Below are 22429 nucleotides of genomic sequence, written 5' to 3'. Positions count from 1 at the left end.
ATCCTAGGACTCCGGTATCACGAAGGCAGATGCTCAACCACTGAGACATCCAAGTGCCCCCCTCCAACAGCTTCTCAACAGGACTTCCTGCTTTAGGCCAGTGACACTTAAACGTGCAGGGGGGAGGGCATCCTAGGGTCTTGGGCCAAATAACATGATGTGGGCCCCCTTCCAGATAGTTCCATGGCCCAAGAGCTGCATGAAACTCTAGGGGCATTGTGGCAGTTGGGGCAGGCTGGTGTCAGGCTTCCAGGAGGTGTGGGTACGCGCGGGGCTCCAGCTGGGTGTTCTTATTTTTGCAAGCACCTCACCCTGTGCTTTCTCACCAGCAATCCAGCTGCTGGCTTCTGTGGCAGCTGCTCCCCACCCACCACCCCACGCCCACCACTGCTGGCAGCTGCAGAGTAGCTCAGGGCCCTGTGAAGCGAGGACCCACAATCAGACCTCGAAGAGGCCACGAGAGAATGGACAGACCGGCCTGGGGGTACTCCAGGCTGGGGGGTTGGGGGGGGCGCCGGGGAGGGGGCGGGGCCCAGTGAGGAGTGGCGCCCTCTTACGTTCAGAGAGGAGAATAAAGCAATTATGTCTTACCAGCCACTTTGCATTAAAGAAGATTGATTTGTCCTTCTGATGTGTTGTTTCCATAGAAGCAGGGCTTAACCTTTTAAGTGAAGATTATAAAGCTACCTAATTCATTTAAAATTAGGCTTCAAGCCTATCAGTACTTAATGCTCAAGTGTTACAGTGGGACCGGCTCCTGCCATTCGTCTGACTGCCACGCAGAGTCTGACTTTCTGTATTTGAAGACGCTCTTTCGGGTGGCAATCTAGTTTGTTTATTTTTAAAAATTAGCTTCCTAAGGAGATATGGCTTTCTGTGTAAGATCACCCGAGTATTAATAAATACCTTTTAATTAATGATTAGCACTGACTCCTCTTCATAAACATGGGAGGACTGGCACACAGGCACAGAACAGGCACGTTCAATTAAAGTAATTTATTGTGTTCTTCTGGAACGGACATAAAGAGCATCTTGGGAATTGATAGCACAACACAATGTTATACACCATTTCACAACTAGCCTTGTGTTGAAATTGTTTTAAAGAACATAGTCATTTTAAAAAATCTAAATATTTACATATTAATAAAACATATATACAGAAGATTGAGACATTATCCATAGATATGGAATATTTTTTTTTTACTAAGAAAGCCTATAAAAAGGATTTCTGAATAAAGTCTGAATAGTAGTCACAGTAAGTAAACACAAATACAATTTTAATGTACAAAATATGATTTCACTGTTGCAGTTGATATGTATTTCCAATTTGTGGATGCATTGCACGTACTCGTGAGTTGAGCAATCCCCACCCTTCCTCAAGTATTGAAAAATCCAAGCTGTCACCCAGTCTTGGAAGGAAGTGCTTTTGAAGGTTCGTGACGCATATTTAACAGATCCCACAGTTGTAAGGTAAATATTTCTACCTTTTAGTAGCAACATACCCATCTTACTGTAATAGAGTTGAAAGGTCACTAATTAATCTTTTCCCTTCCCTTGAGAAATATTTCCTTCTGAGGGGCAGAAGACAAATTTTAAAACATACGTTGCAGAACAACAAAAGCCCTGGTTTGTAGGACTTCATCAGGCCACTGGATGATGACCAATGGGACCAGTTTCAGGGAAGGGATCACTAACTGGCCTAAAAATGTAAAAGGCTAGTAACTATAGGATGTGATGGGAACACTTTCTCTGAACCTTCCTTGTAGCTTCAGAAATAAGACAAATAAAAGATGCACAGATATGAGATGTAGCTGTCTAGCAGTTAGATTGATTCCACAAGCCACACCTAGAACCGGCTTTGTCACATTTCAGGGATGCCTATCTACTGTCTTCGGTTGATGAGCTGGTCTTCAGTGGAACACAGGATTGCCCCGGAGCTCCCCTCCCAGCTCAGGCTGAGCCGTTCAGTGCGAGATGGCACAGGTACCTTGGACAGGGTGCCTCTACAAGAACTTTGAGCTCTAATCCTCCATGACTTAGTTAAAGCAAGTGCCAGGGAAGGGTGTGTAATGGTCAGCACAACAATATTTTCCCCCTCTGGTTTGGCATTTCTACGGTCCCAATTTCTTTCCAGCCAGTTTTTGGCCTTTGGGTCAAGTGCCCGAGATTTCATGGTAATTTGCTTTCTACAGTGAATGAGGGCTACGTGCAATGTTTCTAAGTAAAATGGTATTTTTAAGTTCACCATCTTTTTGGAGAAGGGAATCTGGAGGTAAATATTTCTGTAAAACAATACCCACATGGCAAGCTATCTCTTTAGTATAATCCCATATTTTCATATGTTGGTTTCATAGGAAGTGGAGGACGAGTATACTAGGAACCAAATAAAGTATATAATATTAAGTACGTTTGTGGCTGGTTGCCACACCATGCCAAAACCCTGGACCCCACAGTTTAAAACCATCTGTGGAAACAGTTGTTAGGTATCATATGGGTCACCGGTTACTTTGAGTTTCTCACCTTTTAATTAGTTATTTTGTCACTGGGTTGACACAATCTTTGTGAAAAGTTTTTCTTTCTCAAGAATTCAAGAATTCGTAGATCCTTCGCACTTATTCAGTTACAAATGGCTATCTTTGGAGGAACTGATGTCACAAATGATTTCGTCTGATAAGTCAGAGCTATCCTGTCTCCCACAACAACTTTTTCGTCTTCTAAGCTGCTGAAGGCCTAATTAATGCTGGCCTTCCCAACTGCTCCCTCAGCGCTGGAAAGAGCTATCCTCCTTTATACAGCATCTAAGCAGTGCACATTAAAATAAAAATGCTTCTAATCTCTGTAATGTTCACATTGAGCTTATGAAGAAAAAAAAACAACTGCTTTTTAATGAACAATGAACGCAATGGTCATACGCTGGACTTTTAGAAGGTAATGAATGAGTCAACTCTAAAAACGATTTCTAAAGACCTCATACCAAACTGGAAGCTTGATGATCATATGTGACAAAGTCTATGATATATGACAGGAAAGCTTCACAGAACACCCACACTTTGCAGTAACCTGAAACGCTACGTGGATCTCTGAGGGAATTCAAACGGCAGAGTTACATGTGCTAATGAACAATGTCACTACAAGGGGAGTCTAGGCAGTGAAATCTGGCTCTGTGTCTTCCGTGTTTCCTCTCCTGGTGTCAAATATATTACCTACAACAGAGACAAGACAATGAAGGGGGGCCACTTCTCTAGAAGAGAACTGCACACTTTTCTGGGACGGTGGAGAACCTCACTGATGAAGTATCTGTTTCGCATTTAAATCACTAATTTTTCGGCCAAGGCTTTAGTTGTGCTGAGTGAGCAATTTTGGCCACTGGACAGGAAAGTCCATGACTGTGTGTTACTATTGGAGTTAGGTCCACATATTGTCCAGGAATAGAATATGGCTAAATAAAATATGGTTTACCTGTAAAAGAGAACATGATGCAGCTATTAAAATAATGTGTATGAAGACTTGTGGAAAGTGGAAAATGCTGGTTAGGTCAAAAAAAGAAAAAAAACCCCTTAGGAAACAAAATATTATGTATTTGACCTTCACTGTATAAGTAAATAAAATAAATAGAAAAATCTGGGGGGGGGAATACCCCGTAATAGTTATCTCTGAGTGGTAACATTAATTTATAGTTTCTTCCTTTACTTTTGTTAATTGTTTAGAAGTATGTAAAAGATTGCTGATGTATGACAAAAATGGCTAGGCGCCGGTGAGCTCTGTGCTACCTCCTTTCTAAATTTTAGAAAGCACTGTTTTGATTTTACTTTCTCTGTCCTTTTTTTTTTTTTTCCTACCCGGCACAGAGTGTTCCCCAGTCCTGGGTGGTTTCTCGGGGTTATCACAGTGCGCTGTCTGCACCAGCAGCCGCCTCACACGGGACCGGGGCTCCCCGAGGGTGGGCGTTTGTTCACAGAACCTGACAGTGCTGAATCCTGGGAGCTGCTCCAGCACGCTTACGGCTTACTGACAGGGTGGTGAGGGAAAAGAAATGAGGAAAATGTGTTCTTCCACTATAAAAGCGGCACACGTTGTGGTTAAAACCAGACAAGCAGAAGGTTGCTTCCATGTAGTGGACTGAGAAACATATCCTTGGGCTGCCTGCCTGTAACCCTGACTTGGTTGATTCTGGTTCATGGACACACTTAAAGGATTTATACCCTCTTCCTGCCCCTCCCCGGGACAGCAGAATTTGGAAGAAGGATAAAGACCTTCAAACGGTAATAAAAGGTGTTGCTCAATCTCTCAAAAGGAGCCACACGGTTCCTGAGATAAAAGAGATAAGGAAGGTCTGATGAGGGAGTCTCAAAGGCAGGGGTGAAGCGAGGTGTGCAGGAAAGGCACACTTCACCTCTGGGGCGTGTCCTGGGGCCCACGTGGGGAGGGAGGGTTGGTGTAGTGCTGTCTTCACAGATGCTGCCCCGACCCCGGATTTTACTTTAGAGGCGATTGAGACTCGCTAGTCTAACCAAGACAATCTCATTTCAACACTGTGAAATTTAAGCACCAATCTGCCAACTTCTTTCCCCCTTTGCTACAGGATCAACAGTATTATTTGTCGTGCTCTTTAGTCATTTGTATCGAGTGTGGGTAGTCTAGTGAAGACACCTGCAGGGTGGCCTACCACTACTGTCTCTGGCAGGACCTTGCGGCCTTGGGCAAGGTTTGAGAGAGGACTCCCAATGAGTGAGTTTCAACTGCAGAGGACTTCAGGCAGACTTACGACAGGCATTCTAATTGTGAAGACACACAGTGGAATGGAATCCTAAAGGGATTAGTACATCCATCGACTCTTAGGGTCTTTTAAGAAACATGCAGAGGAAAGCTGGCTTTGGCTTAGATGTGAGAAAGCTATGCGGTATAAAGGCTGGAAGTCGAGAGGCCGGGGCTCTGGCCGGGCCACCAACCAGCTGTGAGACCTTGAGAAAGTCATTTAGTGTTTCTGGGCCTCAGGCTTTTTTACCTGTAAAATAAAAGGACTGGATAAAAAGAAGGGAAGGGACTAGATGATCTCTAACGTTCCTTCTTTTCTCAGATTCCTTGAAATTCTTTAGTTCCATGAGATGGTTCTATCAGCCTGTGTTCAACTCCCTCATCTGAAGCATCTCTCTGCCTCCATCTTCAGACAGGAAAATGCAAAGGTATCATTTCAAGGGGAATGGTTTTCAAATAAGGATAGCAGTACTGCTAATAATTATGAAGCCCAAAGTGTGTGGATGACCGTGAGGAAGGGGGCAGCTCATGGACCCCAGGGCAGCATAGGCGGGGAGGAAAGCTGGAAGGCACAACCAAACAGCTGGGATTCTTCCAAACTGCCTCCTGAAATGTGCCATTTCATTACTGGTAGTAATATTTCATGCGTCTACTGGGAGTGGGCCAGGTGTGATAAGAACAAGGCTAATAGGAGTCGTCATGATGGACAAGGACAAGATGGGAAGGAACAGTAGAGATCATACATTTCAATTATCTTAATTCATAAATGTGGAAACATAGCCAAACAAGCAGAGAACTCCCTCTCCTATAATGGCTGTACGCGGGAAGAACTTGATGTAAGCGGGCTGTTTTCGCGCTATGCGCCTCAGTTCATTTATTTGACCATCGATCTGTTGCCTAGCTACATGGTGACCGGGAAAGCTCGTGCATCACTTACATGGGTGAGCTTTCTTGCGGTCCTGACCTGCGTCTATCCTACACCTGCAAACTCTACTTTCCTTGCCATCCCTGGACAGGCACTACCAGTGAACACCTGACCTGGAGGAGCTCCTACAAGGATCAGCTCCTCCTCTTCTTCTTCTTTTTTTTTTTAGCTCCTCCTCTTCTATTTGCCAGGGTTTGTTTTTTTTTTTTTTTTAAGATTTTATTTATTTATTCATGAGAAATGAGAGAGAGAGAGAGAGAGACAGACAGACAGACACAGGCAGAGGGAGAAGCAGGCTCCATGCAGGGAGCCCGACATGGGACTTGATCCCAGGACTCCAGGATCACGCCCTGGGCTGAAAGCGGTGCTAAACCGCTGAGCCACCCGGGCTGCCCTATTTGCGAGATTTTATGGAAAAACTTATCATCCCTACATCTGGAGTTGAGCTTTTTTCACTTAGAGGTTTTTTTTTGGGGGGGGGAGGTGTCTGAGGTTTGTGGGCACAGAAGTCTCCAGTAGTCTTTTAAGGGTGGTCATTAAAGAGTCCTGATCATCACATGGCTCAGGGATCGGACCCTGTCCCTGGGGCTCTCGGGTAGGAAACGACAGAGGCAGGAGGCCAAGGTCAGAGTCAAATACTACGAAGTCGGATGGCGTCTGTGGCTTCGCACTGCAGCAGATGTTGCAGTGAAACGCTCTACTCGGCTGATCTGTTTCTAGGACGGGGAATGTGCACCCAGGCTAGAGGGACAGGCTTACTCTGTCACTCAGTTTTCACTGGGTGCCTGTTAAAGGAGGAGCAGTGACCTCCTGCCTCTCAAAACCCTTTCGGGAGAGATGGATGAGGACAGAATGTATGTCAATTTTATTAAAAACCTGGTGGTCCTTTTTCTAGGAAGAAATATCATTTCATGTTAAAGTACTTTTAAGGTCTACGGGTTTTGGGAAGCATGATGTTGTGACACTAAGTTCTTAGGACTTGCTGCTCTGAGGCTCTTGAGGATATGAGACCATGTGAGAAAAATGGAGCTCTTCATACTCCATGTAAAAATATCTCTGAACACAGGGCCCTGAGAACCTCTGATTACAAGGGTCTGGGCCAGAAGCCATTTGCTCAAGCGTCTGCGTCTCTGATGTTTCAAACATTTTCAATGCAAATATTTTCATGCGCTGTATTTTCCAGCGGGTGATGAAAAGGTAAATGTGTTTTACCTGTTGGTGGTAGAGAAATGCTGTCCAGTCTTTCATCACCGTCAGCTACCTCTGCTGGTTACAAACATAAAACACAAATCTCATTAGTTTCAGGGAGCACATTCATTTCCCTGAATACAGTAATGCAATTTAAAAACTCCAGTAATGCATAATAGTTTCAACTTTCTTCCTCGTTGGTTCACGGTACAGATTTTAGTACCATTAGTTAAAGTATTTTTTTAAGATAATGATATAAAATCTTTTTTCCTGCATTAAGTTTTTTGGAGGTCTCTTATGAACCTTATTCTATCAATCGTTGATGATCTTAGTTCATTTTCCCTTGTTTGCATAGGCTTAAATATCCACCCAGAATCTGGGGGGTATTGTTTGAATATGATCATCGAAGGACAGACGTCAGTGAATCCCTGTGGTAGAATTTTCCCTTGTCATCCCCAGAACCATCCCTGTGGGGGAGGCTTAGGAAATCCCGAGAACCGGCCTTTCTTTGGAGATGACTGAAATTCAGATCCTAGAACTGCCTGTCTGAAATCGGCATCAATTCAGTCATAAAGGAAATCAGAAGGAGTAAGTGTATCTTCAAAAGATTCGTCACGTCTCTGTTTCAAAGTGCAAACCTTTGCTCACGCCTGATATGTTTTAATCTCCTTAAGGGTTTTGCAAAGGTAGGTCCTTCAGTCACAGAAAACCCTCCATTAAATACAAAAAAAGAAAGTGCTCGCATGTCTCATGATGGGCTTGCCACTCTCCCCAGCATGCTGGGAACAGGTCACCACGTTTCATCACGGCCACTTGGATAATTTCGCCCGTTGTTCCCTGGGCCCCGGGGCTAGTTCCCTCTCCCAGCCACCCTCCTGCTGCCTGCATCCGGGTGCGTGGGGCTGGTCCCACGGGGGCTGCCACGTGCCATCATCACGTTGTAATGCTGAGCCGGTGGGAAGCAAAAGTAATGCTGCACTCCTGTGTTTATTGCTGAGGCTTTCAACACAATCGGGGGCCGATAGGGCTAGAAACATTCAAAGATTTTCACTCTGGCTCATCCCCTAACACCTTGTCCTCAGATCCCTACACACTGGTGCTGGTGAAAGACCCATTGTCTGCTGACCTGCTGAATCCACCAGAGAGAAAACGCTGAGAGGAGACATGGTAGTTAAGACCAGTTTGGGGCAGAGAAGAGTTTCTGCTCCTCTTCTCTAAAATGATGTAGGTGAATATTTAATAATGAAACATTTGATTCAAGCGATAGGAAAAATGATAAGATTAAAAATGTTAACATAGGCTTATTGACAAAATAGAGGACATACTAAAATGCAGTGTTCCTCTCCGGATGAAAGGCTTATAGGCATTTAAACTTTTGTTCTTTGGGTTTTTTTTTTTTTAAAGATTTTATTTATTCGTGAGAGACACACAGAAGCAGACACATAGGCAGGGGAGAAGCAGGCTCCCTGCAGGGAGCCTGATGTAGGACTGGATCCCAGGACCCGAGGATCATGCCCTGGGCCAAAGGTGGACCCTCAACCACTGAGCCACCCGGGTGTCCTTGTTCTTTGGGTTTTAAAAATTATTCTATATACTTAGAAAATAATGGGGGGGGGCGGTTGGCGCATGGGTGGCTCATTTGGTGAAGTGTCTGCCTTCTGCTCAGGTCGTGATCTCAGGGTCCTGGGATCAAGTTCTGCAGCAGGCACCCTGCCCAGCGGGGAGTCTGCTTCTCTCTCACTCTCTGCTCCTCCCTCCCAGCTCATGCTTGCTCTCTCTCAAATAAATAAAAATCTTCAACTAATGAACAAATGTTATTTTTATGAGAGCAGACACTATTTTCTTCTAAATGGTCTGAGCGAATTTGAGAGGGAGATGAACTACGTGGTAGTCCTTTCATTGTCTAGGATTTTAAAAAAATTTAAAAAAATTTTCAACATTATTAGCAATGAAAGCCACCACCATTTATTAACTGTTTACCATTTACTAAGCACTATACATACATCATCTAACTCTTAGAAAACCCTACAAGGTAGGGCTATTATTCTGCTCATTTTAACAGATGAAACCACCGAGACAGAGGTTAAGAGACTGAGGGAATATGGGGTGCCTGGCTGGCTCAGGAAGAGTGTATGGCTCTTGATCTTGGGGTTGTGGGTTCGAGCCCCATGCTGGGTGTAGAGATTGCTAGATAATAATAATAACAAAACTTAAAAAAAAAAAGAGATTAAGGGAATGCAGCTAGTAAGTGACACGGTAAAGGCTGTGAGTCAGGTGCAAACCTGGGCTCTTTTTTTTTTTTAAATTTTTTTATTTATTTATGATAGTCACAGAGAGAGAGAGAGAGAGGCAGAGACACAGGCGGAGGGAGAAGCAGGCTCCATGCACCGGGAGCCCGACGTGGGATTCGATCCCGGTTCTCCAGGATCGCGCCCTGGGCCAAAGGCAGGCGCCAAACCGCTGCGCCACCCAGGGATCCCCAAACCTGGGCTCTTAATCTCTTTGCTATGAATAGTCCAGATGTATTTCGCATGGTATCACTGTGAGCTAATTTTTAAAATCTTCTAGTTCATTGTATACTTGTCACTTTCCCTACATATATACTTTCTCTTTAGTTATAACAAAACCCTTCCCTTTTTAATTTAGCCATTCTCACTTTTAAAAACCAGGCCTATACAATCCTGTGCTATAGTAAAAACAGAATGTTCACATCTGAAAAATATACAAATTATTGCATGCAAATTCGTGTGTGCTGGCTGCAGGAGCTGAGCAAGTGTCACAGGTGAAGAACACGGCTGTGCTCCTTAAATTTAATTATAACATCTGTCTATAACAACGAGCTCCTAGTCCTTCTCCTCAGGTGACAGTCAAGTTGTGAAATTTAGAAAAGATTGAGCAAGTCCAATAAAAATTTAATAGCAGTGACAGCTTTGCCCTTGGATCTCCCACAAATAAAAAACTGTGGTTTCAGCTCTGAGGAAATAGCCTAATGAAAATGATTAAAAATCCACACTAGCAAAGGAATCATTCCAGTTACAGGAGAAAATTATTACATGTGACGAGAGTCCCCAGATAAATTTCTATGTGGATTCGCATAACCACCTTTCAGATCTGTGTGGGGAACTTCTCTTTTCTAGAGGCAGGGTGGGCTTCCGTGAGCAGCGAGCTGACTGGCTTGCACAGTGGGGTCTGTAACTAATTCCAGGAATTGCACCAAATATGATAAATAAGGTTGAAGTTGTAGAATGTCTAAGAGACACTGTTTGTATTATTGTCTGGACTGGGAATACTCAAGACGAGAAAACGTGAGTGGGAGCAACGTTATTGACCCAGGCCACTCAACTCCTATCAGCCTCAGGAAGGAAAGGCAAGTGGCTCTAGTGTCTATCTGCTAGGGTCCCACATTGGTGCTGCTTAAGGAGAATGCAGCGAAAAAAGCATTTGACAAAACTGGAAGATAAAACCTTTCTGGCAGGTCACCGCTGATGCGCTGTCCTTTGGTCTAGTTTGGTTTGCAGGTCAGGGCTAGTTTTGTCCTCAAGCCATCTTCCCCCTGTCAGACGCAGGAACGAACCTGCCAGGAAGGCAGAGAAGTGCCCAAGGCGCCAATCACAAATATCTACGTGGACCATCTAAGCCCAGTGGTTAGATGTGAAAACGCCCTAAATCAAATATGATGATGACTCTGGAAACGGGCAGCCAACATCCTGAGCTCGTGAGAGGCTCCCACAGGAGGGGAAGGGTAAGGGAGTGGCCTACAGTTTGGATCCCACACTGCAGAAGTGGGCAGGTGGGTGTGAACCAGGTGTGTCAGATGAATTACTAACACAAACGCTGGGACGGTTAAGAAGGGGTTCACTGGCCAGTCTGCGGGAAATCCAACCAGTAATGTGGAGGGAAGTCCCCACTGTGTGCATGTGTATTCTTTGGGGGGAAGCAGGGAAGGGATTGGAGACCAGAACTCATAGTAATTGGTCTCAGCATCTGGCACTAGGGAAAAAAAAAGAGGTGTGCTTATGTATAAAAAATATGGTATGAGAAAATAAAATTTATCTTTTATTTATCAAACATAAATTTATATGAAGATCAACTTTTCCAACCAGCTTACAAATGGATTTCCCATCTTCCTCGTTAAAAAATGAATGGTATGGAAACAATACGCTGAAGATGTTTCCACACTACCTTACAACGAAGAGACACAACTTAAACCAAATTTCCTATTTTAGTCATGCATCCCGCTTTCAGTGTTGGAAACACAATTCAACTGAGTAAATGCGAAGATCTAGTTGGCTTTGAAGTGATTCAGGAACCAGGCAACATCCCATCCAGCAAATAGAGGGGAGCTCCAAAGGGCTCCAGCAAAGTGTTAAGGTTTTAAGAGACAGGACGGGGAAGTCATAAATAGGAAAAAGGATAATTGTGGGAAAGGCCACCTTCCCTTGGGGACAAGAGGGTCTTATTAGGTGGATTGCCTCCTCTTGCTCTGGGAGATGGAGAGGGTCCCGGCCAGAAAACTGCTGACTGATCAGTTAAGACTACGTTCCCGGGGGAGGCTGAAAGTACCATCAGGTGAGGTACTGAGCCTGCTTGGTGATATGGCCAGAGCACGAGAGACTCCACTTTGGGCCTGTGGTTCTCCTTTTAACACCAGCAAGGCTGTTTCTGTGTCTCTGAAAATAGCCTTCCACAACACACTCGATATATACTCAATACTCTACTTTTCATGTCTTCTACCTTCAAGGGTTTCTCTTCAAACTTAAACTTTTCAAGTCCCCCTGGGACTTGTAATCATTCTCCTCAAGCCAGAGGTGCATGTTCTGTAGCATGAAGCTGTCTTCTTCCTTCCACTGAGTTGTCTCTGCAGCTCCTGGATAAGTAGCGTCGGTACTCTGGATTTATACAGCTCTTGCCCCTCAAATTCCCAAGTTGCTCGGAGTAGTTCCCACATTTTCCCTTTCTGCCCCTGCCCCTCAGGAAGCAGGCAGTTTCTGTGGATTGTAGGCAGAGGGAGTGAAGTGCTAACCAACCTCCGGCCTAGAAGCTGGGGGCATCCTTGGGACCAAAGGGAAGCCAAGTTGCCGGTTCTTGGGGTACTCTGGCCTTTCGTTCTCCTCTGGGCTTATGGAGCATTAAAGTCAGGTCCCCGCTTCGGCAGATGTCAGAGTTCTCTCAGGCCTGACTATTCTTAGTGTCTTTGATCTTGGGGGGCTTCAACAATTTCCCCAATAGGTAAATAAAGTCCTGACATACCCAAACAGGTCAGACCACCAAGGCAGGACCAACCTAATACTTACTAACAGAAACACCATTCAGGCTTTAATAAGTGAAATCTGCTCTGGGAAATGAAACTGAGGAGACACGGCGCCCCACGTGGCATCAGTGCTCAGTAAGGGGTTATTTGCTGTGGACTCTATTGGGCAGTTGTCTTTTGATAACACCCGTCATTCAATTGTAAAAAAAACAAAAAAACAAAACAAAAAAAAAAACCTTTCCCTCCTCAGCTCTTTCCTGGAGCCTGACGTCTAAGGAGGCTGAGGTAATGAAAGGCGGCCTTTGTGAGGCCAGTCAGGCTGAGGCAGGAGACCTGTAGCCTAAGGAGGGGTGAGACACCCACCAGCCAGGAGTTAATCTTCCTCAGTGTTACTCAGTTAATCTACCTGAAGAGGGTGAGGCCACTGGGACTCCAGACTCACAGCCTATGTGGGAGGAAGGGAGACGAGGGGAAACGGAGGGGACTAAGGATGTAGGGGGCCGAGAAGGAAATGAGAGTCCCTTGTTCCCAGGGACAGAGCTCAGGGATGCTGCCCCCCGCCCCCCCGGGTTCTAGGGGTCATGGAATGAGTACTTGAATGCTAAGTAAGGAACTGGTGGGAGAGTCTCCAGGGTCTCACGTGACCAGGATCAGCTAAACAGTAAGACCTCTTCACTGTGGGTTATTGTCTCCTTTCCACTGACTGATCTGCGGGCTCACTCAATGAATATTCTCGCATGTCCACCATGTGCCACACACTTGGGATCGAAACACGCTGCAGATGCAGACTCTGCTCCTGAGGATCTCATGGTCAGTGGGGGAGACACAGGAGTGCCATTATTCTGGGGGCAGAAGACCAAAGGGCCAGGGCCACCTCTGAAGGCTCCAGGAGGAAGTAACCTTTAAGGTCTGTGACGAGGGATCCCTGGGTGGCGCAGCGGTTTAACACCTGCCTTTGGCCCAGGGCGCGATCCTGGAGACCCGGGATTGAATCCCACGTCGGGCTTCCAGTTCATAGAGCCTGCTTCTCCCTCTGCCTGTGTCTCTGCCTCTCTCTCTCTATCATAAATAAATAAAAATTAAAAAAATCTGTGACAAGAGGAGGTGCCGCCTCCCAGGCAGAGGGAAAGCATGTGTGTGAGAGCCCAGCACGTTTCAGGACAGGAGGGTGTCTGATGAGGTCTAAGACTGGAGTAGGAATGCTGAAGGGATGGTATTTGGGGAAGACAGGAAGCTGGTGAAGTCTCTCATCAGGAGTGGGACATGATCAGATCTAATTCTCAGAGAATGAAGTCTAGGGTCTCAGGTACGGCCACATCTGGAGCTGCATACTGATGGGCCATCGATGGTCGGACAGTTCAGGTCCTGTGTGAGGCTGGAGAATAACAACAGCACCAAGAATGGAAAGCCAGCCACTGGGTTTCAGAGGCAGGCCCTGGAGGCAGAGGCCATGGACTTGATCGGAGGCAGCGGGAGACTTGGGAGGACAAGCAGACAGGGAAGCCCCAGGGCTCAAGGGAAGAGATCCCATGGAGTCAAAATCCACAAGCAGGTCAAGTAGAGTGTTAACGTCAACAGGAATCTGATCATCCGGGGGATACAGCAGGAGCTCCTGCCCTGGCGTGGGGCCACAGGGCAAAAGGCAACGGGTTCTGAAGTGGACAGGATGGGAAGCCGACCAAGGCAACACAACCCCTTTGGGAGGAAGTCTGACCAACACCGTCCAGGAGAAAGAGCCAGCAGTGGTTTTAAGAACCAGCACGGATGGAGGAATAGCTGTGCTTTGTTCAGGGCTGGCAGAGAGAAGGAAGATAAGGAGGGCATGACGCGTCGGCTCTGTGAGTGGCAATACTGACACCGGCTGATTCTAACTCTGAAAACAGCCCCGAGGCAGGTATTAGCCTTGCTCTATAAATGGAGAGCCCAAGGTCCCAGGAATTTGTAGTCGGCAGATGGCAGCCGGAAGGTGAGGCCCTTTCTTCCCAGCACACCCCACTGTGTTCACGTGCAGTCACGGTCATTGGTAGATGGAGAGAAAGGAGGCAGAGAGATCGGAGAGACCCGGGGGCCGGGCAAGCAAATGATCTATTTATTATCCAAGCCTGAAAACCCTTCGCAGGCGAAGAGGGTGAGAGTTGTGCTAGGACAACAGGAGCAGAGGGCCCACGGGGCACGGTGGGCTGTGTGGGCCCTGACCCAGGATACAGGCTATGCTTCCTCGGCTGCACAGACGTTTTCACAAGGCACGCCAGGTTCATTTATGAAGATACCTACGTATGACACAGGTCTGGAACCTCACAACCAGGAGGCAGGCTTTATCTTCCTGACCGCTTTGTGACACAGACACTGGGGGGGACTGACTGGCCCAAGGGCCAGGGCTGGGGAAGAGCAGAGGAGAGACCCGAAGGCCAGGCCTTCTGGGCTCCACAATGACTTACTGCCCAAAGCAACAATACGTTTCTACCAACGACAGATGGCCAGACAGCCGTGGCCCACTGCTCTTTATAAAGAGTATCAATTAGTATTAAAGGAAGCAAATGGAAAAAAAAAGAGGAAGGGAAGATTTTAATTAAAAAAAAAAAATCATCTAGCGCTAAATATTTTAGAGTCCTGACAGCTGCTTTACAGCAGAGGACCAGAGATGCACTGGGTCCCTTGCTCCCTGGTCTCGGGCATGGAGGCACTCCCCAGCCCGTGCGGGGAGCTCTCCTCACTGGGGGCGGGGGTCCGCCAGCTGATTCAGGCTCCTCACTGTGCCCAGGACACTGAGTTCACACAAGGGATGAGTCAGAGACCCAGGCCCGCGCGTGTGCGCTGCTGTCCTCCAGGCCTCCACACCAGCCCGCTGTGCCACGGTCAAGTCAGCGTCTGGAGCCCGTCTCTGAAACCTACGCTCTGCAGCTATGGAAGCACGTAGGCTCTTGGCAGACCAGGCATCCTGAGGTTTGATTGGAATTGTTTGCTTAAAAAAATGTCTGGAGGTTTGTGGCCTCCTAGAGATGATTATTCTCACATGATGACAGAAAACTGACTTCAGAGGAATTCCTTACTGGTAAATAGACCAACTGTCATTGAGACCCCAAATGACCAAATCTAAATAGTCATAATTCAACTGGTATTCACTTACCTTGGTAACATCATCTCAGAACCACCAGAGCCAGATTTGAATAATATCTATGTGACTTCAAATCCCTTTGTCTATTCTATGCAGTTTTTCTGGTGGGAGGATTATTATTATTTATCTTTTTTTCCTCAAGCCACTGGTACTTTTTATAAAGTCATGCTGATCCAAACACACAAAAACCATTAGCAAATAGAAGCAGATCACAAAAGAAAGGTCCAGCTTTGCAGGTAAGATGCACAAGGCCACAAATGAGATTAGCAATCTTCTTTGTTTGTACTAGTAAGAATAAATGACCTGATGTAATTTTTACTACTTAATCTTCAGGTAAATTTCAAAACTCACTTGAGTAAGACTTTAAAATGCAAAACCGCCGCACATTCTATAGAGCTTTTCCTTCAAAAGACAAAACAGTGAAGTGCCGTAGAGCAGAGAACTGTACTTTGTGACGTCTAAGAACTCAGTAAAGGGCTTCTCGTGATTTTTTTCCTGCAGCTTATTCATACCTGAGCCTCTTTTTAACCTTCTTCTGGCCAGTTTGATCTGATCCTGTAGAATCTGTACCCAGTCTCTTGGGCCAGGAAGTTTATCCACATGGTTAGCAGTACAGTATTTTTCTGTGAAGACTGAAAGAGAATGTGAAATATTATTAAGTACTTTAACAAAGCATGCAGATCTGAAATAGGAATCTATCTTAAGAAGAAAAAAAAGTGTATTTCTAAAAGGCCTTAAGTTCCGCAGTGGGAACTTCAATGTCTTCAGTGTCTATACTACGTTCCTTGGGTAAAGATGGAGATTGGCAGGACCCAATCTCCCAGCTTACATACAGTGTATGGTGCTTCAAAATGCAACTGGCTATACAAAATAAGTAGTTCTGATGTAACCACTCTATTCTACATGCATGTATACATGTCTTATACGGGCAGAGGAGAATATGTTACCAATGGGACCACTGGCACCATGACAAAATTCAGCAAATGGATCGTTACTGTTGTTAAATCTGATCTCAGGCAAGATCACACAAAATGTAATGCAAGATTACACAAAAGGATGGCATTCTCATGGTGTTTCCCACTAACTCAATCAGCACTCAAATAATAATGCAGCTGTATCTTAATGCAAGTCCTGGTTGTACTTTGTCAGCCTCTGGTGTGCTGGGCTAGCACCTAGGAGAGCACCCAGTGAACTGTGGGGAGCGTTGCGGCAGGACAAGAGGGAGACAAGACGGTGGCCTTCTGAAAGCCACACAGCGATCCGCGCGCTGCTGCGGACATTTGGGCTTCCCTTCACTTTGGAGCACTTTCACACCCCATCTGTGCAACCTGCTCTCCGTAAGGACAAGGCGTAGCATGCGGTCACCTCACACTGCCTTCTTGGTATTTAAAATACTGGCAGTTTTAATGTTTTAAAGGTTTCTGTTAAAAAGAAATGACAAGGGAAAATGTTGACAGATTCAGCCGTACAAAACTGTAAAATTTCTATTGAATGAAAAAGGAACATCTCATCAGAATAAAAAAAGCTGGCTGTGCTCAATATGACTGAAATGGTTCAATAACTACCACCAAAAAAAAAAAAAGAAAGTTCAAATACAAGTGAAACTTCAAAAGTCTCCATAGATAAATAGACAAAGCGTATGTAGGAAAAACGGTCAGCTAATATATAAACCAAAGAATTGCAAAACACACTCTGGCTACTAAATTAGAAAAACAATGTTAGAAAGCTAATCCTTAATATTGATAGGCTTGTGGGGACCTGGCACATTCAAACACTACCATTGGCATAAATGGCAAAACCCTTTTGGGGAATAAGGTGGTAAAATATGATGAGAGGCTTTTAAAACCTAATACCTGTGGCCTGAGCCTCTCACTCCCCGAAACTTATCCTAGGGAAATGATCTGAAAGGAGGAGGAAGGCCACATACAGAGGCAGTGGATCCAGTTGTGCAGGAAGCGATGGCCAGCAGCAGTGGGGAGGCTGGTTGTGAAGGGAGTGGGAGCTGGGGTGTCCATGGAGGAAGCCACTGAGATCCTCTGAGGGAAGAGCGAGTGAAGGGGGCGGGGGTGACCAGACCACCAGACCGGTATCTAGAACTGGCATTTTTGGTGAATCCTATGACCTGGTAAACATGGGAGAAAGGGAACATTTGAGGGGAAAGGTGGGCTGTACTGGGTTTGGTTGGGGACATGCTGATCTGGGGTGTTTGTAAAAGCACCCCTTGGGGACGCTGGCAAATATTTCGGCACAGAAGCCTGTAGTTCAGGGAAGGGATCCAGGGAGAAGATCTGGGCCTGAGAGGTGCATACCTATACGTAGTAGTCAGAACAGCAAGAAAAAAATGTTGGGCAAGGAGAACATATGGGATGAACAGAGCACTGGGCCAGGCATGGAGCCAGAGGGAGCCCCAGCCAAAAGGAAAGGGGGGCACAGGATGGATGAAATCAGGAGACCTGGGAAGTGTGGTCTCGTAAAGACCAGTGAGTGGCACTAATGAAGAGAAAGGACAATACTACGTGCAGAAGAAAGCGTCAGGCACACGGTTTGCAAAGTGTCACCTGGAGGTCCTCAAGGGAGTGGTGACGCGGCCACAGAGGACATTCCCCAAAAACCGCGTTCAGTGGGGGAAGGAAGAAAAGAGGGGTAAGATGGCAAGCTAGGGAGACATGAGCATGGTTTACAGGCTGAGGGAAGCAGCCAGCATTCTGAGGCAGGCAGGATCCAGGAGAAGGAAGGAAACAGTTACAGGAACCTCACCAGAGGAAGGGAGGTGGTGGGGTCTGGAAATGGGGGCTGCCCTTGAACAGGAGCAAGACTTCCCCCTCTGAGCCCTGACAGAATGGGAGACAGGGTGGGTTTAGAAGGGGTCTATGTTGGAGCAATTGCCCCTAAGACCTCGGTGACCCAGTGGCCAGGGGTATGGAGAACATGGAAAAGATCTGGAATTGCTTCTAAGAAGAGGAATAGGAAAGCAGCAGACGTCTGATGTGAGGCTGCTGAGCAGAAGAGACGCCTACATGCTTGTGGTGGCAACAGTCCTGCGGCACCCTGCAGCTCTGAGCCGGGAGTGGCGCCACTGGATGGTAGGCCTGGTCCAGGTTAGGATTCTGCTGGATGGTTCTGGCAGAAGGTCAGGGACATAAAGCACTTGCAGATGCCAGCTGGACTTAATTACCTCTGCTTTCTTCACTCCCCTTCTCCCTACCCACATATGGAAGGAAAGCAAAAGGCTCCTGTGCTTGAAAAAAAAAATCCATGGGGATCAGGGAATGGAGTATCAGTGGGGTTGGCAAGGAGGTGCCATAGAGTAAGGGCAATTGAGAATATCACCCTGGAGTATAAAGCATCAGTGGTGGAGCCGTTCCATATGAGCATGCTAAGGCATGGTCACTGCGGATGAGGTCTGGACACGATGTGGCTAGGGGGTCAGGTGGATTTTTTGTGAGGACAGTGAAGTCACTCAAGGGGCCAGCAGAGGGAGAGGAAGGCGTGTAGCTGTGATAAGAGCCTTGATGGAAAGGGTCCACCCCAGCACCAGCCAAGCAGAGGAAGGGCAAGGACTAGGAAGCATAAGGAAGGAATGGGGAGAACTCAACCAGGCTGCCCAGTATGTGGCCTGTGGGCTGGGCAAGTAGGTGGTCTCTATGCGGAAGGGATGCAGACAGAGTGATATTCCTGGGCGTAGGTGTGCTCTTGAGTCTCCTACGTCAGATCATAGACCTCAAGGGTCTTCATTTATCTTGTCTTCCTCAAAGCACCAACCACAGTGCCCTGTACTGAACAAGAAGTCAAAAATATTTAACAGACACGGGTTTGTTTCTAATGGCAGCAGGTATAATAGCTCATGAATTTAGGAAGTTTTAATTCATGGAATATAAAGAAACAAGTCTGTATTACATCCAAATGCCCACAGTAACATTTCCGAAGAGAATTGCCAAAAGGTTCTCAAAGACCCATTTTTAACGAAGAGAAGAAAATAACTATTTAGCGCAGTTTATATGAAAATGTGTACCACAAAAATGACGGAATGTATCATCTTACCAGGAAAACATCTCCCTCCCTGTAATATTATTTGTATAATTAATTTCCACAGCAACCCCTCTTAAGATTGTGAAATGCGTGTGTCCAAATTAGCACACACTAGAAAGTAGTGGTTCTGAATTACAAAGTCGATGTGGGTTATGCCAACATCAAAAGGACTCCCGGCAACCAAGCATGTCAATGACCAAGTATAGGAGAGCTAGAGGGAAGGCTCTGGAACGTCTTCTCCCAGTCGGTGAGGGACTTCCAAGCAGATCCTTCTAATCTAACCTTGGGCTTAAATATTTTCTCACCCACTAAAAACTTGATGGTTTCTGGTTATTTATTTTCTCCTTTCAGTTACGATTTATCCGTTTACAATTAAGAAGAAGTCGGGGAAATCTCTGTCTTCTGGGTCTGTGTCTGAGACCTTTGAAGGAACAGCATTAGGCTTCTCGAAAAATACCTGTACCACCAAATATTTCCACTGGGTGTATTACTGAAGTTCTATTTCATGGATTACATTCTAACTTAAAAGAGACTTTTAACTTGGATCTATCTACTTAAGAGGAAATCCTCTTCTCTGTGACACGCGCAGATGAGGCCTTAGAGCAAGGCCAAAAGATTGTCATTGTATTGATCCAAAAATGCTCAATATGCTATGTGAATAGAGGTATTGAGTAAGCAGAATATATTTTGCTGTCTGAATCTATAGCTAAAGGTCAAGCTATTATCCTGGTAACAGTTCCATTAGGAGTAATGATGTGAAAAGAGGCATTGCATTAATGCACTGGGTTTCCTACTATGTTAATGGTGGGTCATTAAGAATCATAGAACAATTTGCATTCATCCTTTGAAAGCAATAGGTACTAAAAAGAAATTTCCCTCTTTTTTTCTATTTTCGTATATTAAGGAGAAGCAAGGACTAATTTTAAACAAGTCCAAATAATCTGAGCAAGCGGATTAAAGGCAACAATTAAGCTATATAAAAGAGTTAAGGCATCTCTTGTGCTTAATATAATTTGAGGTCCCAAGGTACAAAGAGTATGTTAAGTCACCAGGGAAATGACAAATGTTCAATTTGATCTGTACATGAATAATGACTTTTCTCATATGCTTGTGTTCATTTGAACCATGCCCTTTAATTGTATATAAATAATGAATAAGCTGGTGGTGGCTGAGCAGAGCCTTCCCTGGGAAACGCAGCATCTAATCTAATCATCAATGAGCAGGGGGCGTATAGTGTGTCTGAATGTGACACGCTGAGAACACGGGGACTGGCCGTGCTTCCCAAACGGCTATCTGTTCACACAGTGGTTTCTAGAGGGCCCTTCATTTGGATTTTTTTCTGGCTCCCTATGCTGGGAAAGGCAAAATATGGGGTGGATTGTTAGAGGAAGTCACTGGATCGCACAGACACTTTGAGAATCAGGGGGAGATCTGCAGAGCTTTGGTTTTTCCATGGCACCTGCAGAGAAGGCTACGGCTGACCAGCGGAGAGCTCCACTTCTGATCTCGTGGAGCCCCACTTCTGATCTCGTGGTGCCGTTTTAAGTTAGGGTCAAACAGACACGTAGAAATCAAGGTGGACGGCAAGCAGAACTGCAGCCGGTCCTCCTGGGACTGGCCCCTCTCCCAAAGCATGAGAGGGGCCAGGGATGCGGGTGGGAAAAAGGGCTCTCTCTGGGGTAGGTCAGTAAGTAGGTTGGTGGGGTGTTGGGGCTGTGCCAAGGAGAGGGAACCCCGGGGGGCCAAGCCTGCAGTGGGAGTAGAGGGAAGTTTCCCTGTGGGCTACTCCTGGGAGCAACCAGAAGACCACCAGCATCCTCCCCTGGCTCCCTCCTCCCTTTACTCTTTTAGAAACTATTATGTAGAACTTCCCATGTGCTAAATATGTATCTATCTCATTTAATGGTTGCTGTAACCTGATGGTGCGGGATCCTGCATTATAGACAAAATCAAAAGACAGGCAGGTTAAATAACCAGGCCCAGACCACATGGCTAATAGGGATTATTTTCCACATAAGTTATATAATTTTTAATTTAAGGTTATATATGAGCACGTAGACTTTATAAAAGAATAATGATTGAATTCTAAATATAAGAGAATCGATAGTTAAATTAATGTTGTGAATGTTGTGAACACTACTTTCATCTACACAAAAGAGAAGCACAGGCAGGGGGACGTGAGGAAGGACGAGTCAGATGAGTTGGGTGTATGAGATCACCTGCCCTTGTAGATCATGTGGGGATGGTCGGCCTGCAGGAAGGGAGGGTGAAGGAAACTAGGTGTTGGGGAGGATGGGTGGATAGGCATTTTCAACTCTGAGACTGAGGGCTCTGGTCCACATCTGACATGGCTCTAGTAAAGAATATATTTTTCTCGAGGATAATAAAACTTCATTTCCCAAGTTCATGGGGACAACTGAAATCCATAAATTGTAGGCTTGATACCCATTCCAATAGTTTCTTAAGGTCACGAGAGATATGGAAATTAAGGTACCAGAAGAGAAAGGGAAAGAGCTAGAAGGGCTGGTGCATGCTGCAGGGTGTTCTGGTGCTCTAGATCTTGGGGCACGTGCTACTGATCTATGGATTGGATCTCAGCTGTGCAGCTTTAAAACTGGTTTTATCAGATCACCCAGGGGTTCATGCCTGAGAAACCAGCTCACAATAACTAAACCTACAAGGGACTGATCAATAAATCACGATGCAATTAATTAACGTGTGTGGGAGGGATTATCTTTCTAGTATCTGAAACCTTTGATGTCATAACCCAGTACTCTCACTTCTTGGAACCAAGGTGCTGGAGTGAAAACTAAACCGAAGGTTTGAGTTGAAGCAAAGGCAGTTGGATGGTGTGGGCTCAACACACCTAGCCAGGCTCAACAAGAATGCCTCTGGGAAATCGACCCTCACTGCCCCCTTAGCCCCTGCTGCCAAAGTGCCGTCAGCTTGGCCACGGCAGTGATGATGGCCACTTGACCCAAGGGAAGCCAAGCCCCAGATAGCACAAAAGGATGAGCTTTTCAGAATAGCAAGCAATGAGAGAATGAGGGCTTGAGCAGTAGCTGTAAAACTGAGACCTCAGGGTGTGAGTAGCCCTGATACACCTTGCAAACCAGAATTGTGGAGGGCAGGGGGCAGAAATGAAGTGGAGGAAGCCAGCTGGTGA

General features: G+C 45.9%; 1 protein-coding gene across 16 annotated transcripts in view; it reads right to left on the bottom strand.

Moving 5' to 3' along the window:
• Positions 1–981: 981 nt before the first annotated feature.
• The window catches only part of BEND7 (BEN domain containing 7), an 80209-nt gene continuing 58761 nt past the window's right edge, over positions 982–22429 (bottom strand). For 3 of the 16 annotated variants that reach the window (XM_072749479.1, XM_072749488.1, XM_026016339.2), the window contains 2 exons: positions 15747–15866; positions 6531–6946 (listed from right to left, as the gene is read on the bottom strand). In XM_072749479.1, coding sequence (XP_072605580.1) covers positions 6819–6946; positions 15747–15866 — 248 coding nt within the window. In that variant the 3' untranslated portion in view covers positions 6531–6818. Of the gene's footprint in view, positions 5006–6530; positions 6947–15746; positions 15867–22429 lie in introns of those variants that run through there. The other 13 variants (XM_072749484.1, XM_072749493.1, XM_072749482.1 and 10 more) reach the window with 10 other exon arrangements.

The sequence above is a fragment of the Vulpes vulpes genome, chromosome 2 (genome assembly GCF_048418805.1).
Source record: "Vulpes vulpes isolate BD-2025 chromosome 2, VulVul3, whole genome shotgun sequence".
NCBI lineage: Eukaryota > Metazoa > Chordata > Mammalia > Carnivora > Canidae > Vulpes > Vulpes vulpes.
This window is presented reverse-complemented; position numbering and strand designations above follow the sequence as displayed.